The sequence below is a fragment of the Zingiber officinale genome, chromosome 9A (assembly GCF_018446385.1).
Source record: "Zingiber officinale cultivar Zhangliang chromosome 9A, Zo_v1.1, whole genome shotgun sequence".
Taxonomy (NCBI): Eukaryota; Viridiplantae; Streptophyta; class Magnoliopsida; order Zingiberales; family Zingiberaceae; genus Zingiber; species Zingiber officinale.
In genome coordinates this window covers 34883218-34898713 of record NC_056002.1, presented here as the reverse complement: position 1 = coordinate 34898713, position 15496 = coordinate 34883218, and the positions used below count along the sequence as shown (strand labels likewise).

Sequence of the window (15496 nt, the reverse complement as noted above, 5' to 3'; positions counted from 1 at the left end):
CCCAAACTTCTGTGAATTTACTGCCAATTAGAGATAAGTTCCTTTGCTTGATCAGGTGTCTTGTTCATTAATGCTTCTCCACTAGCTGCATCCACTATATTTCTGTTCATGGGAAGTACTCCTTCATAGAAATACTGGATAAGCAACTGCTCGCTGATCTAGTGGTGGGAATAACTGCTACAGAGTTTCTTGAATCACTCCCAGTATTCATACAATGTTTCCCTAGAGAGCTACTGAATGCCGCAGATGTTCTTTTAATATTCTTTCTAATAGTTGTTGTCCTTGAAGCCGAAAAGAACTTCTCTATAAAAACTTTCCTCATCTCAGCCCAACAAGTGATCACACCGGAAGGTAAAGTATATAACCAATCCTTCGCTGTGTCTGCCAATGAAAATGGAAAGTCCTTAGGTTAATATCTTCTTTAGTGATCCCATGTGGTTTCATGGTAGAACACACTATATGGAACTCCAGCAGGTACTGATTAGGGCCCTCTCCAGCTAATACATGAAATTTTGGAAGAAGGTGAATAATCCCAAACCATAGCTCAAAATTCACATCCAACTCTGGATACTGTATACACAATGTCTGGAATGCAACATCTGGTGTTGCAAGCTCTCTCAATGTTCGATTGTTTGCTATATTGTTCCCACAATCAGGAAGAGTGTTATCAGAGACAATTAACAAACAACGATATTGAAATGAAACCTAATTCATATTGTGATCAAAAGGGAATGAACAATTAACTAAACTATGTTGCATGGAGAATTTTCAACTAACAAGCATAATGGACCTACAATTCAACCCGACACATACTTGTAACTGACAAGAGAAAGCAAACTAACAAGCAACAAGAGAGCAAGAAAACATAATTGACTAAACAACCCATTCAAAATAAACTAGTGCAATGTTGGAGAAGTGACAACTAATAATCCAAACACAACAACAATTGAAGAACCGCTAGTCAGAGCTACAAATCGTTGGAAGGAGAAGATGCTGTCCGAAATGAAGAGAGAAAGGATATGGTCAGAATTCTAGAATCGCCAGAAAGTGGGAGGAAGACCTTCCCTTCTAACCCGAAGGGAAGACCTTTATGGATGGTCGGAGATAGACAAGGATGAACGTCGGAAGGAAGAGGTGGCTGCTGCTGCCAGGAAGGGCAGCTGGATCCTCCTCTTCTAGCCCGAAGAAGGAGATGGTCGACTGAATAGAAGAAAAACGGAGGCATGCGACTGGAGAAGATGGTCGGAGCCCCTCCTCTTCTACCCGGAAAGGAGAGGGCTCTTCGACGGTTGTGGTGGGGTTGCTGGACGAAGAAGGGCAACCGCTTAGAGTCCTTGCGTGAGGAAGAGATAGAGATCCGATATTGGCGTGCAGGCGTTGGCGTGGATTTGAGCAACGAGGTGGAGAAGGGGAGTTGGCGTTGATGGCGTCGGGGGCTGGAGGATGGTGACCAAGAGTGGATGCCCTCTCTATGGCTCCTTGTTTCTCTTATAATCTCTAATTTCCAGCCATTGATTCATGGACATGTATAACTCAGATTGAATCTAACTCAACAATCCAGATTACATCTGGATAGTGCCTTGATCAGATCTAGATCCAACGGTTAGGTTCTCTTCCTTTGCAAGAAGGTTTTGATTAACCCAGATTTTGACGAAGGCCTAAGATCGGCCAGATCTGGGTAGAGAGTCCAGATCACTCCATCATCACATCACATCAATGGATGAGATTAATTCAGCTTAATTCCTCCTCAAACTTCTAGATGAATCAACTCTCTTTTGCCCCCAACCTTGACTCCACGTGGTTCGGCTCAACTCAAATCCCATGGCTATTCATGCCTCCCAACAAATCAATACAAAATTTGTGAAATAAGATTATAAGTGTAGGAAAATTACAATACCACTCAAAATACATCATACTCATAATTATACATTAAAAAGTAATTTATATATACGACATGATAACAAAATTATCAATTAGGAATATAAAATGATGCAAGGAAGTGTTAGTTATCAATAGGCCAATGAGAAAGTTTATGATAATCATCTAATCTCATTAGCATTATTGAACTTTCACATCAGGATTAAAGAGAAGAAATATATTAAGTTCCTGTCTTCTTGAGTGTCATAAAATAATTTATCAAAGGTTGATCTTATGTTTCTACACGGTAAAATATTTTACAAACCTCATATATGTGGGAGAAATTTCCTTTTCTAGACTAGAAATTTCAAATAATCTATTACTTCTTTAACAAATTCACAATAATTGATCAAGCTAATTACCTCATTATCAATATAATTCCAAATCTGAAAGAGCTAGCGAGCATCCTCTCTAAGCCATGTTTGCTTCGAATCATCTTGAGGATCATTAGTTAAATGACCATCTTTGTCAATACTTCGTAGATAAAGACGAACAATTTTACTCCAATCCAAATAGGTCGAATCATTTATCTTATAGTCCATAATTTTAGATATGCACCACATCCGTCACAATAGAAGACTTATTTTCCACCACATCCATCAAATTAGAGAAGAATTTGAACAAAGATCCAAACCAACAAGTATGGACAAACCTATGCGTGCTTAATGCTATGTTTACTCTCAAGCGCGGATGAAAAAAGGAAATGAATCTATGGTGGGAAATTATCCTCGGAGGAAGAGAAGAGAAAAAGTAAAGAAATTTCTTCCTTTATATTCTTGTTTATCTTCATTGTGGAAGATGGATACATGCGACGTAATTTTATAAACAAAAAAGGGTACATGCGTCATCTTTTTTTGTACATGGTGTAATTTTATAAGTTAAAAAGGGTACATGCGCCATTATTTTTTGATATATGGTGTAATTTTGTGAATAAAAAGGGGTACATGGGTCATTTTTTTCCATCCGTTATTTTTCGTTCGATTTTGAGGTGGTCGATTTTGGCTCCAAAACCATCCGTGGATGGATTGCGTTTCTCTTCCATCTGAAAATTTCAATGAAGTAAACGGTGAAAATTTTTCCACTGCAGAAACTTTTCCTTAGTTTTACTTTCCGCTCTCCGAAGTAAACAGAGCATAAGTGTTGCTCGGTTTGAGAAAAGCAGGGTGACAAGTTCAATCCAGTGCAAGGATCGTTGGCAACTAAGATTGGGCGACGTCGGCGATGCTTCTATTGATGCGTTTCGAGAGAGTAATGCCAGTCATCGAGGATAAGGCTATCGCGGTGGCTACTTGACGTCCGAAATATGAGAAGTAGTGTCGTGGAAGGGTCCCGATGCCTGATGCAGTAGTGGGTCAGCACAGGAGAAACCCTGTGTGTTGTGCGATATGAAGGAGATGCACAATAATGACTGGTACGGCGACAAACATCAACCAACTTCTTGCACGAACAGAGGAGGTAAGGAAAGAGTGTTGGTGAGGAGGTCATACCCGACCGGTGGAGGCGCATGCACGTGGGCGACGATGAGGCAATGACGCGCCATCGATATGAAAGCACGTGAGAGGTAAAAGAGGCGGAGATGGAACTCTAATTTCGAAGTTGCTCTGATATCATATTATTTGAGATAAAAAGAATTCGTAATCTTTATTGAAGAGTAAGGCATAATTATATATAAACTAGGAATCTATTTTAGGAAACTATAATTAGGTTAATTGACAATTAGCTAATTTATAGGCATATTAACTAATATATGATAATATGGTAAGTAAGACATACAAATAGTAAATGGAAAACTCCGAGAGACATTTAAGATGGTATGGACATGTACTTAGATGATCAATAAATGCTTTAGTTAGGCGATGTGGAACTATGATAAACACAAATCAAACAAGAAAGAGGAAGACCAAAAAAGACTTAATTAATAACAATAAAACTAGATAATATTTATTTAAGTATAGATGATGATATAGTAGGAGATAGAGTTCAATAGCATAAAATGATTCATATAGCCGACCCCAGCTAGTGTGATAAAGCTTTATTGTTGTTGTAATTCATATAGATAATAGTCATTATTATGCACAAACAGTGAAACTAATAGTTTGAAGAGCTGTATAAATGTAAGCATTCGTTCCAACTTTGTTTGTAGAATGCTTCAAACAAGATCCCCCAAAACCACCGTCTGCTTCACTCATTTGCTTTAAAGGAGATTAAGAACTTCAAATTCTCTGTTTCTCAACCAATTCAGAAAGGAAATTCCAATGACTATAAGGAAAGCTGTTTCCGCCATCAAGTAATTCAACCTCTAATTTTCATCAGTCTGGTTGCCTTAATCCCAGTTCAAAAGAAATCCACTCACACAAGTTTTAGATCTGTTCTAGTTCCTATATGACAACTACACCAAAATATGATGCTCAAGCATATATTCTTTATTCCCTTGAAAGTAGGAACCATAAACATGAGTGGGCTTTAATAGTAAAGAATTTACTTCACAGTTGTTGTAAAAGAATCCTTACAAAAAATTTGGCATTCTTATTATGTTATGTTATTTCCAATGATATTGAGTGAATTGATAAAGTGTAACTAAATTTATTCTGAAGCTCAGATTGTGGAGTTTACCATATGTTTTATGATAAGTGAGACCAAAACTGGATATATGAAATGTAACTTTAGGTTTTCAGTAATAAGAAAAGAATCGATGGAATAGTTAGGATGGATAGACATGAATTCTCTATAAGTAAACTTTTAGGTATCTCAGATCTATGTTCGATCACAAAAAAGAATATTGATGAATATATCATTAATAGCATTAAGAATGACAATTGAAACGAAGAGGACCATCTGAAGTCTTCTTTGATCATCACGTCCTTAAGCTAAAAGGAAAAAAGTATATAAAATTGCAGTATTACCTGTAATACTTTGTGGAACAGCAGATGTGATTGTGTGGAACCAACTATTAAAAAAATTAGTATAGCAGAGATGAAGATGTTAGGATGAACGCGTGAAATTACTAAGAAAATATAAAATACCAATATTCAAGTGCAATTAGGAGTAGCCCTAATAATTGATTAAATGAAAGAAAACAATGTTGAAATAGTATAAACATGTTCAAAGAAGATCTAAATGCCTAATAATTAGAAAAGTTGAATCTATTAGAGTGGAAAATGTAAGGGGTAGAGGGAGAAGAAACACTATTCAATACAATGAAAAAAAAATGATCTCATTAATTGAACATTACTTGTCATGCATCCTTGGAGAGAGCTCAATGGATAAATTTCATAGAGATGAGCTCAAAATAGATGGGAAAGACACCACTTGATCAACATAGACATAAAAGCAATAGGGAACCAAACATGTGGATGAAAAGATAAAACATGATAAAAATTTGCTTCTTGAGACACTCACACCCACTTCTGTTATGAAATTCCGAGAGCGGGAAAGTGGATTCAAAACAAACAAACAAAAAAAACTCAATGCCATACATTTATCTTTAACCATGACATACAAAGGCGCAGTTTTCATACATAAAAGAAGTTAAATTCAAGAGCCCTAGATTACCAGCATAAATGGCGTACCTTCGGACGAGGTATATCACAGTCAGACTCGCCTCCATGATGCTCTTTACCTCGGGAGCGTAGAGATAGTACACTATCACCTGCCTCTTCGACACCTCGAGCTGAGAGTTTCCGTCGGCGAAGGCCGCGGCGACGGACGACGGGTCCGAAAACCCGAAGTTGTCGCGGAACCCGTCGACCGTCCGCCTCTTAGCATACTCTCGAATGTTGTAGTGGAGAACTTGCTCGTCGTGCGGAAGAGGGAACGGAACAGCGAGAGCACCTCCGCCGGCCAGGGAGACAAGGTCATCGCCGCCAGACCGAAGCAGAGCGCGAAACCCTTGGAATTCCTGAGAAAAAGACGACCGATGAAAAATAAATCGTGGGCTCGATAAGAATTTATTTACGTTGTTACATGTCAATTAAATAAATAAATAAATTTAAATAATTTATTAAATTACATAAATAAGTTTAAAAATAGAGATTATGAATTATATAAAAATAATACTAGTAAATAATATTTTTCACTATGTTCGTCAATAATTTTCTTATCAAACTTGTGTATAAATAAAAAACTATTAAAATAAATAAATAAACTTATAATATCAAGTTGAGTAACCACTAAATAAATTTAAAATATAAAAATTACAAACAATCAACAAACTCGAATTAAGAGTTTCCCTTCAAATCAAGTTTAAACTTGAAAGTAAAAATTAAATTAAGTTTGAACAACTAATTCAATAGCTTATTTATTTTTAAAGATGGTATAGAAAAGGATGGTGAATAGTTTTGAGGAATGTGAAATTCGGCACTGGTGGATGAGTAGTGATGACACGAGGGCGAGGAGGGTGAGAAGTTGGTTGATGAGATCAGAGTTAGAAAAGCATAGAAGTCAAGGGCTATGTAACTTATGTAGCGATAAAGGAGGTCCAAATAGTTCGAGTAAGCAAAGGCTATATAGGGCCAATGTGAAGCATAGAGAAGGAACTTCAACAAATGTGTGGTAGAAAAGGAGTTTATTACATGAATCATGTGAACAAACATATGGTAGAGGGAGAGGACATTAGTAGTTAGGATCGAACACATTATCAAGAAGGGCTTGAGGATGACTTTGACATTTGTTGCATTTCTATAATATCTTAATTTGTGGTCACTTCTAGACATCCCCTTATTGTCAAAGATATTTATCATTCGCAAAAGGATATGCTAAAATCTCTTCAATTGAAGAGTTGCCAACTTATAACAAAGGAGCCACAAGAAATATGTCAATATCTTGTTAAATTCCTTGTCATAAAAAAGAAAAAAAAACGAATACAAGCGTTCAAGACCTCACATTAGATAACAAAAGGACAAGTTATAGTTCTTTCATATCTTTCTTCTTTTGCTTTCATGGATTGCCATATCTCATGAGGTGCTCTCTCTCTCCTTTCCAACCGTTACAAGGAAATCTAAAGGGAGGGAGGGAAAAAAAAGGAATAAAAAGCGTTATGTAAAAGGCCATTTCGTGTCGCTTTACATAACGGATATCCCGTGTTGTGGGTCCACCGTTACGTTATGGGATTAGAATTCACGGGGGTCGACGAAGATGGACGGCGGCGGGGGGGCCTTGGTCCAGTCGCCGAGGGTTCCGCCCTCGCCGTACTCTCCGGCGAGGCGTTTGAGGCACCAGAGGTCCTCGGCGCAGGAGAGGCGGCGCCAGTAGGGGATCTTGTGGCGGAGGGGGTCGCAGGCGGCCACCTCAGCGGCGACGACGCGGCAGCCGGCGTCGCGGCGGGCCATGTTGTGCGCGTGGCGGAAGAGGGAGCGGGTGAGGTCGGGTGCCGCGAAGCCCTCGCCGCCGAGGCCGTAGACGAGGTAGAGTCCGAAGGGGCGGAAGAGGTCCGGCACCGACGGGATGCGGAGCCACGGGAGGGCCCGGTCGACTGCGCGGGTCGCCTGCGCAAGCGCCTGCCGCCACCGCGCCGCCCCGCGGACCTCCAGCCGGAACAGCGCCTTGGAGTTCCACACGCTGGCCACCGCCCACGACGGCGGCGGCGCTTCGAGGAAGGCCTCTGCTCCCTGCCACCGCCCCGCGGCGGCGCAACCGGCCGGGACTGCGAGGAAGGTGCCGAGCGATAGGGGATTGCGGAGCACGGCGTCGATGTCGCGGGGGAAGAACTCTGTGCCGGCGAACCGGCGGCGGTAGAGCACCTCGGCGTCGGCGCTGGGGAGGCGGAGGACGACGGAGGCGCCGGGGAGCGGAATGCGGTGGGCGAACACGGGTTGCACGAGGATGGCCGGCGTGCGAAACTTGGTGTACCCGCACCGCCCGGTGAACAACTGGATCGACGCCTCGTTGTCCTTCTCCGTCGCCATGTACGCGTACTCCGCTCCCTTCTCCTCGCACCACTCCTCCATTCTCTCCACCAATTTCAGCCCAATCCCCTTCCGCCTAACGCAATCAATCGATCGACACGCAAAATTACTTCCAAAACTATTCGAATCACGGAGGAGACGAACAGGCGTGAGAGATACCGGTGAAAGGGGGAGACGCGGAGGCCGAGGAGGTAGGCAACCTTGGCGTAAATGGGAACAGGGGAAGCGCCAGCAGGATCGCCGGCGGCGAGACGAGGCTTTTTGGTGCCGCAAGTTACGATTTTGACGCAGCCGCGAATGATGCCGACGATTGCTCTGTTCTCCTGTCCGATCGCGATCTCCGCCACCTGCAGAAACGTTTAGAACCCGATCAGAGAGAGAGTAAAACGGGGGAAACAGAGGGGGAAGAAGAAGAAGAAGGGGAGGACGAACGAGCATGAGGAATGACGGCGAGTGGCGGACGCGGCAGAGAGGGTCGCCGAGGAGGTCGGTGAAGAGGGACATGCCGCCCCCGCCGCTTGGCCCGACCTCGCACATGCGCTCCAAGTTCTCCACCGCTTCACGGTCGCGGTCCGCCTGGTACTCCCTGATCAGCACCACGCCGCCCTCTCTCTTCTCCTCCACCGACGGCGCCACTACCACCACCATCTCGATCGGCTAAGCTTCCTCTGCCCAATACGGCGTAATTCAAAGCTGAAATTTACTGTCGGCTCCGGGAGCGGAAGGAAGCGAAGAAAGAAGGGATGTGTAACGCCAGTGGGTGAGAACGAGCTGAGCTTGTGAGTTGTGAATCGTGTGCCAGATTCGGCCTCTGCATCCGCTGCCATTTATAGGCGAAGGGAGCGAGGAGAAGAAGACACACAATGTGAGGTTGACAGTGGAAATGGCGGCGGCGGTGGCTGCGCGATCGTGGGCCACTTACCACCATCACCACTACCACCATGATCACCACCATCATAGTGGTCATGGTAAATCATAATCATGCTCATACTAACGACTCTACAGATTAATCTCACTATAAAATTTTTTCCCCTATAATTTAAATATTTAATTTCATCAGATTAATTCTATGACAATTTATCAAAAGACATACATACAATAAAAAATTTATCAAAAAAACATATCGTAATTATGTATTTATTAAAGGATGTAGTTAAGTAATATGAAATTCTCATTTTAACCCGCCCGCTAACCTCCCCTCTTCTATCGTGATTTCCAGGCATCCGAATCACATTTTGAATCATTTTGATTTAAAAATAATTGTGCGATTATTTTTCTCTCTCTCTCTCTCAACTCGTGCATGCGGTTCTCGCTCTTCGTAACTCTCCGATTGCAACTTAAATTTGTGGCAAAATCGTCCCCTAGTGAAACCCGACGTAAGTGTCTTCGTGTCTCTTTCAAGCGACATCAAGCATTTCGACCTAAAAATCCACAGTGTTCGCGAGGCTCCAGTGAAGGGTTTTAGGGTTTCCGTCAATAATCTCTATTTATAATGGCGCAAAGAAATGGATCGGATGTATCATCCTCTCCACTTCAAATATCTGTAAAGATAGTTTAGAAACTATGTGATTTTGAAAAACACAACGAATATGATTAAAAAAATTTAATTTTTCTAAATTATAGGGTTCAATTGATGTTGGACAGAAACTGCATTAGAACAGTGTCTTAGGTCACTTTAAAAGTTTTTTTTAAGGATCCACAAAGAAAGGAAGACATAATGGATCTGTTATTTTACATGACCGACACAGCATTGATCAAACAATCACCCTTTAGTATTTTTTTAGACATACAAGATATACAACATATCCGTAGTATTTTGGCCAATATATTTCAAAATTGGGATTTAAGTATCCAAACCTTTAGATTCTCAGGTATAATTTATAATTTTGTATTTTAATCACTAAGTAGTTGTATAGTAAAATAAAATATTTTACAAAGGTGAATATTTTAGTCAGTTAATGCACTGATAGTGGGGTCTTATGGCAAACGAGGGCCTGATACGATATCATATCAGGCCCAACGTAGGCCTGATATGGGATTGTATCAGGCCCACATTGGGCCTGATACGACATCATATCAGACCTAACGTAGGCCTGATACGACATCATATCAGGCCTACCATAGGCCTGATATGACATCATATCAGGCCCAATGTGGGTCTGATATGATCTCATATCAGGCTTAACGTGGGCTTGATATGATCATATCAGGCCCACGGTGTGCTCAATACTTATGTATATGTTCGTAGATGTCAACTAATCATTTAACTTGGTTAGATGTTCCGGTTGCTTTCACAAGAAGAGACGTTTCATTGCTGCTTGGTATTGCAGACTAAGGTGCTTAACGTAGGTCTGATACGACATCATATCAGGCCTAACGTAGGCCTGATATGACATCATATCAGGCCTAACGTGGGCCTGATACGATCTCATATCAGGCCTAACGTGGGCTTGATATGATCATATCAGGCCGACGGTGTGCCTAATACTTATATATATGTTCGTAGATGTCAACTAATCATTTAACTTGGTTAGGTGTTCCGGTTGCTTTCACAAGAAGAGACGTTTCATTGCTGCTTGGTATTGCAGACGAGGTGCTTCGATTCTGATCAATTCAAATAAAGCATCCGGTGACCTCTTTCTAACATACTTCTCAAAAAAAAAAAAAAAGTGACTAGATCAAAAATTGAGGAGTAACTTAAATTTTATGTTAATCGCGTTGAAGGAGAAGATGATGTTTTATTATTTTGCAAATTTTATATTTTGTATATATTTGTTTGTGTCTTATTTTCTTCTAATACATATAAGGTCCCGTTATGTCTTATAGATATAGTAGATGATTTTGAAAATCTTGCTATATTCAACTGGGTTGAAGCCATCCATGAATTTATGGCTCCTCAATTATCAAGATTAGGGACATATTTTCGTCAACTCGGACAATATATGCTAACACCAACCTCCCTTACTTAAAGGGCTTTGCTGGTCTTTTGACAGTAAGTTTATAAATGATGTTAAATTTAACAATAATTTGCGGACATGTATGAATAGTTAACACTTGTGATGGTGAATCAGACATGGTTTTTGGAGCATGTTCCAATCCAAAAATCATACTAAATAGAAGGAGCAAAAATAAATAAGTGGAGGAATATTTTTTCACATATTAGTAAGTTGAGGGATTTGTTCGATCGAGTCTCATTTGAAAAGATAAATTTTCATTACTATGACTTTAGTTAGGTTAAAAATCCTATTTTAACATGTGCTTTAATAATTTGACAGGTTATGATTGACCTAATCCCTACCGAATATGAGAAATCATTGGTTGAGAACCTTGTTGGCGTTGATGACATTCCACGTGTAATGGAGACATCATAATTTGAAGTAAATGAAGAAGGAAGCCAAAGTAATAAGGAATGTTATAATTGCATTATTCAAGCAAACAGAATTAAGGAGCTAACAATGGTGAACATGCATTTGAATGATAGGGTGAAAGAATTACTTAAAATATTAGAAAATAAAGGCATGTAATCTCAACATAGCGAATCTGTAGATGATCCTCAATGTGAACCAGTAGCTTTTGCAACAAGAAGTAGGAAAGGACGTGACAGTAAGTCGCTATGATTACAGGGATACTCTAATTGATAGTCCATTGTGGCTAAAAATTTTACCTAAGAGGCAATGGAGAAATATACAAATATGTGAGCCTACGGAGAACGTTTCAAGATAAGGAGAGGGAAAACAATTTGTAAAAGAACCTGATGTTCTAGAGAAGGGGAAAGGAAAAAATTAATGTGGATGATATGGAAGAAGAAAGAGACATTGTACAATTAAACGAAGATAATTCTGAAGAAGAGACAGAGAAGGATGCAGATAGGATTGCCACACATAACAAAATGAGGAAACAAGCCATTGATGTAAGTTGATATTTGCTAATTTTATAGTAATTTGTTTGATTTAAATAATTAATTAAATTCCTTTTATGTTGATGGGCATAGTTTGTGAAGAAGCAATTAAGACTTTGAAAAAAAAATAAGATGAAGATGTAGCGTACTTGTTAAAAGTGTTGGAGAAACTAAAGTATGTGAATTACATAGTTGATTTAATTAATTGATAAGTCAAGACAATTATATGCTTTTATAATTTAGATAATTATATGGTCCTCTAATTAAATTTTGTGAATTATAATCATTGATTTACTTTGTAGGTTTACAAATGAATTAGTTTGGGAGGAACCACCCTTTAGTTTAAATGTGTATTCCATCTTATCCGGTGAATGGAGAGATGTTGACAAATGGGGAAGTAATTGACACGTATTGTAAAATTCTATTTAGGGGGGCATCCTCATCTGGTAGGACATACAACAAGTCTATTTATTGTTCAACCTTCTTCACAGTAAGGAATCGATTTGAGAATAGTTAAAATTTGAATATATTTTATTATTTGGTTAAGTATATATGACTTTGCATATTTGTAGTCATTAATAAAATTCTCAAGCAAGGCTGCCTTCCAACAACTGATAAAGACAGATACAGAAGATGAAGAGGTTAGGTATATTTTTATACCTTTGTGCAGTGATAATGCACACTTCCACTTGTTGATGGTGGACACCAAATCACTGACGTTCAATCATTACAATTCTCTAGCAAGTGGAAGAAAGTACAAATATGAATTTGATGCAGCGGTGAGCATCCAATATTCATGTGTACGTTTGTTTTGTAGTATAAAAGCTAGTTGATGTAAAATTTAAATTTCCTCTTCAATCTTACAAGTATCAGATTTAAAACTCTATAGTCGTGAGCACCTTGCTTTTATTGATCCAAAATTTGAAAGGCATCATCCCTTTGATCAATGGATGTCTCGCACAATAGAATGTCCACAACAAAAAGCTAGGTAAGTCGAGCAAATAGTGTGAATAGAAAATATTGATATAAAATATTGTACATTAAATTGGTGATGTTATTTACAGCCTTGACTGTGGTTTCTTTGTGATCCAATACATTCGATGTCTTCTATACGATATGAAGATGGATTTCAAACAAGGAGACATGAAAAAATTAGAATTGATGTAATTGTATCAATTTTGAGGGATAAGTTCTGTAAAACATTGGATAAAATATCCATAGTGTTGTAAGCCAAAAAATTGGTAGGGAATGTAAAGGTACAATTACGTAGTGTTGGTAGTTTTATATCTTTGTATGTAGTCTATGTTGTTTAATACAATGATATTTATGATATGAGAAGAGTATACTAAACTGTCACAGGAATAATAATACTATTGCATAGTGATTAGTGAACTAAAAATCACAATATCCAAATTATCAGGATGGTGCTTATCATTGAAAAGAGACGTAATTTATATAACTTAAACTGCACATCATATCTATCTTCTGAAAACTTAAAACTTTGTAACGGATGGGTTTTTCCTGAAATCAAAATAGGATAGGTCCAACACTCGGTTTCAAGTGTACAAGGTTCTGTTAAACTGAAATTTGAATTAGGCATGTAATTAAGGAACTCCAAAGTAACTAAGTTAAGAGTAAACTAAAAAATTGGTTGTTAATCCAGTAACTAAAAGCTTCACATGTTTTGTGCCAAATGGCACAGAGCAAGAACTTCTTATCCAAGGTGTATAACTAAGTCTTGTCACCATATATACCATCTCTCCTCTCAAACCTTCATAGGAAACCTGATTTCAAGTAAACCAAGTAGCGTAGGGCCATCAGTGAGTTTTGGTCAATACCCATTGATGGACTTAGATATCTCTGATTAGACTCATTCAAAGTCTGGTTAGATTCTGGTATTACAAGGACTCCAACGATGCTATCCATTATTGATGTACAACTCTCTAGGGGTGGTTGTATGGTCTAAAAAAATTTCACCCTCATATTGGGCTTGATATGGTATCATATCAGGCCCATCGTGGGCCTGATATAAAACCATATCAGGCCCAACGTGGGCCTAATAGATTTCAAAATATTTTTATAATATTAAAGAATGTAATATTAAATACCCAAATTAATATTTTTATTTAAATGTGTTAACAATAAAATCACAAATTAAATAAAAAAATAATTGCATAATAAAAATATGCGATATATCATGCCCACGTTTTATTCAAAGCAAAAGCTCGCACTCTCCTTCTTCGGCTGTCATCTTCTTCTCGAAGGCATCCTACATAGCTCCGTTCAAGGCGTGACTCTAGCATCACCGGCATCCAACCATCTATTTCGTATGTAGCTCCGTTGCTAATTTAGTGGTTGTTTCTCTAACAGTTTCACCTAGGGTTTGTGTTAATGTTAAGGGTATGTTAGAATAAGAGCATAGTCATTATTACAGAATTTAAGAGTTGTTTTTCTGTGTGTAATCATATCGTAGCTAAGTTCAGAATGGTTACAAAAGGAGCGTTGACAAGTGGAAGTGCTGCTCGACCAAGTTATCCAAGTTATGTCAACAGAGGAAGAACTAAAAGAATGAACTGGAAAAGTAGCATTTGTCACTTCAGAAAATTTATTTCTTCTGTTAAACCGATTATAGAACAAGAACAGAAGATTCAAGACACACCTTTTTCATGGATCCTCGACCTCCCTAATAGGTCTTTTGTAAGAGCTCAGGTCCAAAATATGTTTGATAATTGAGATCAGGCGGAACAAAACTATATCTTCCATGGGAAGAAACTGAAATTTACAAAGGTAGATGTTGCACTGATTCTAGGCCTAGCCAACAATGGAGAGATAGTTCGTCTCGATTTAAATGAGGCCTCCAGCGCACTGTACATGGAGTTTTTCCAAGATTCTGATTGTTCTGCCAAACATTTGGAGAAATTGATAATGAAGTCGAGATCAAATGACAAAATGTACTGTCAGCTTTATATCCTATATTTTTTTTTGCAATAGTTTTGTTTTGTAGTAGTAGCAGTATTCTTAGAGTACATGTGCTCTCCTTAATTAACTGTGTAGATGATTTTGACAACTTAGTTAGGTTTAACTGGTGCAATTTAGTATACAATTTCATGGCTCCTCAATTAGAAGCCATTGACTTGGAGCTTACATTGAGACCAAAATCACTAGTTTATGATTCAATGCCCAAGGTCCCCTTGCTCAAGGGATTTTCAAATATTTTGGCTGTAAGTTCGATTATATATATCTCACGATATTGGTTATGAATATGATTTATTTTTATAATCATATTGTAGGTATGGGTGTGTGAGCACATCAACATCATTGATCTAGACCATCCTGAACAATTTTCTAGAATACTATGGTGGAGTTGGCCTAACTACCATGTTGACACAGTTAAAAAGTTGATAGACCGTGTAACTGCAGATAAAATTTTTGTAGATTTAATGTCGGCAAAGTCAGAGTTGGATTTACTACCAAACTGGGCTCCGCCAACTGAAGCTCTTGAGTTGGTTGGGCAAGGATCTCCTCATCAAGGTGAAGAAGGTATACTGTAGTGTGTAGATACAGTAGATTGTAGTCTGTGCAAGGAAAAGGGAGAAAAAATTGAAAGTTTAAATCAATAATTACATAAAGCTACTAAAAGTTTGGAGGATGCTAATAACAACATAGCAACAGTTATAAATGAAAAGGATAGTCTCTTAGCAGCAAAGGATATTATAATTGTTGACACAGAGTCTATGCTTAAAGAAAAAGATCTACAAATAAGTGAACTGCGTGAGGA

The 15496-nt window shown here is 38.8% G+C and overlaps 1 protein-coding gene across 1 annotated transcript; it reads right to left on the bottom strand.

Annotated features, from left to right (window-relative positions):
- Positions 1-6735: 6735 nt before the first annotated feature.
- On the bottom strand, positions 6736-8739 carry LOC122018517 (probable N-acetyltransferase HLS1). The gene is made up of 3 exons (XM_042575850.1): positions 8253-8739; positions 7980-8167; positions 6736-7896 (listed from the first exon to the last, which is right to left on the bottom strand). The coding sequence occupies exons 1-3, from the start codon at positions 8466-8468 to the stop codon at positions 7026-7028; spliced, it is 1275 nt and encodes a 424-aa protein (XP_042431784.1). The 5' UTR covers positions 8469-8739; the 3' UTR covers positions 6736-7025.
- Positions 8740-15496: the final 6757 nt, after the last annotated feature.

Excerpts from the sequence above, each read along its gene's own strand:
- LOC122018517 (XM_042575850.1), bottom strand. The coding sequence starts at position 8,468 with ATGGTGGTGGTAGTGGCGCCGTCGGTGGAGGAGAAGAGAGAGGGCGGC. Across the intron at positions 8,168-8,252 it reads CGCCGTCATTCCTCATGCTC|GTGGCGGAGATCGCGATCGG; the intron begins GTTCGTCCTCCC and ends ACGTTTCTGCAG. Across the intron at positions 7,897-7,979 it reads CGCGTCTCCCCCTTTCACCG|GCGGAAGGGGATTGGGCTGA; the intron begins GTATCTCTCACG and ends TGATTGCGTTAG.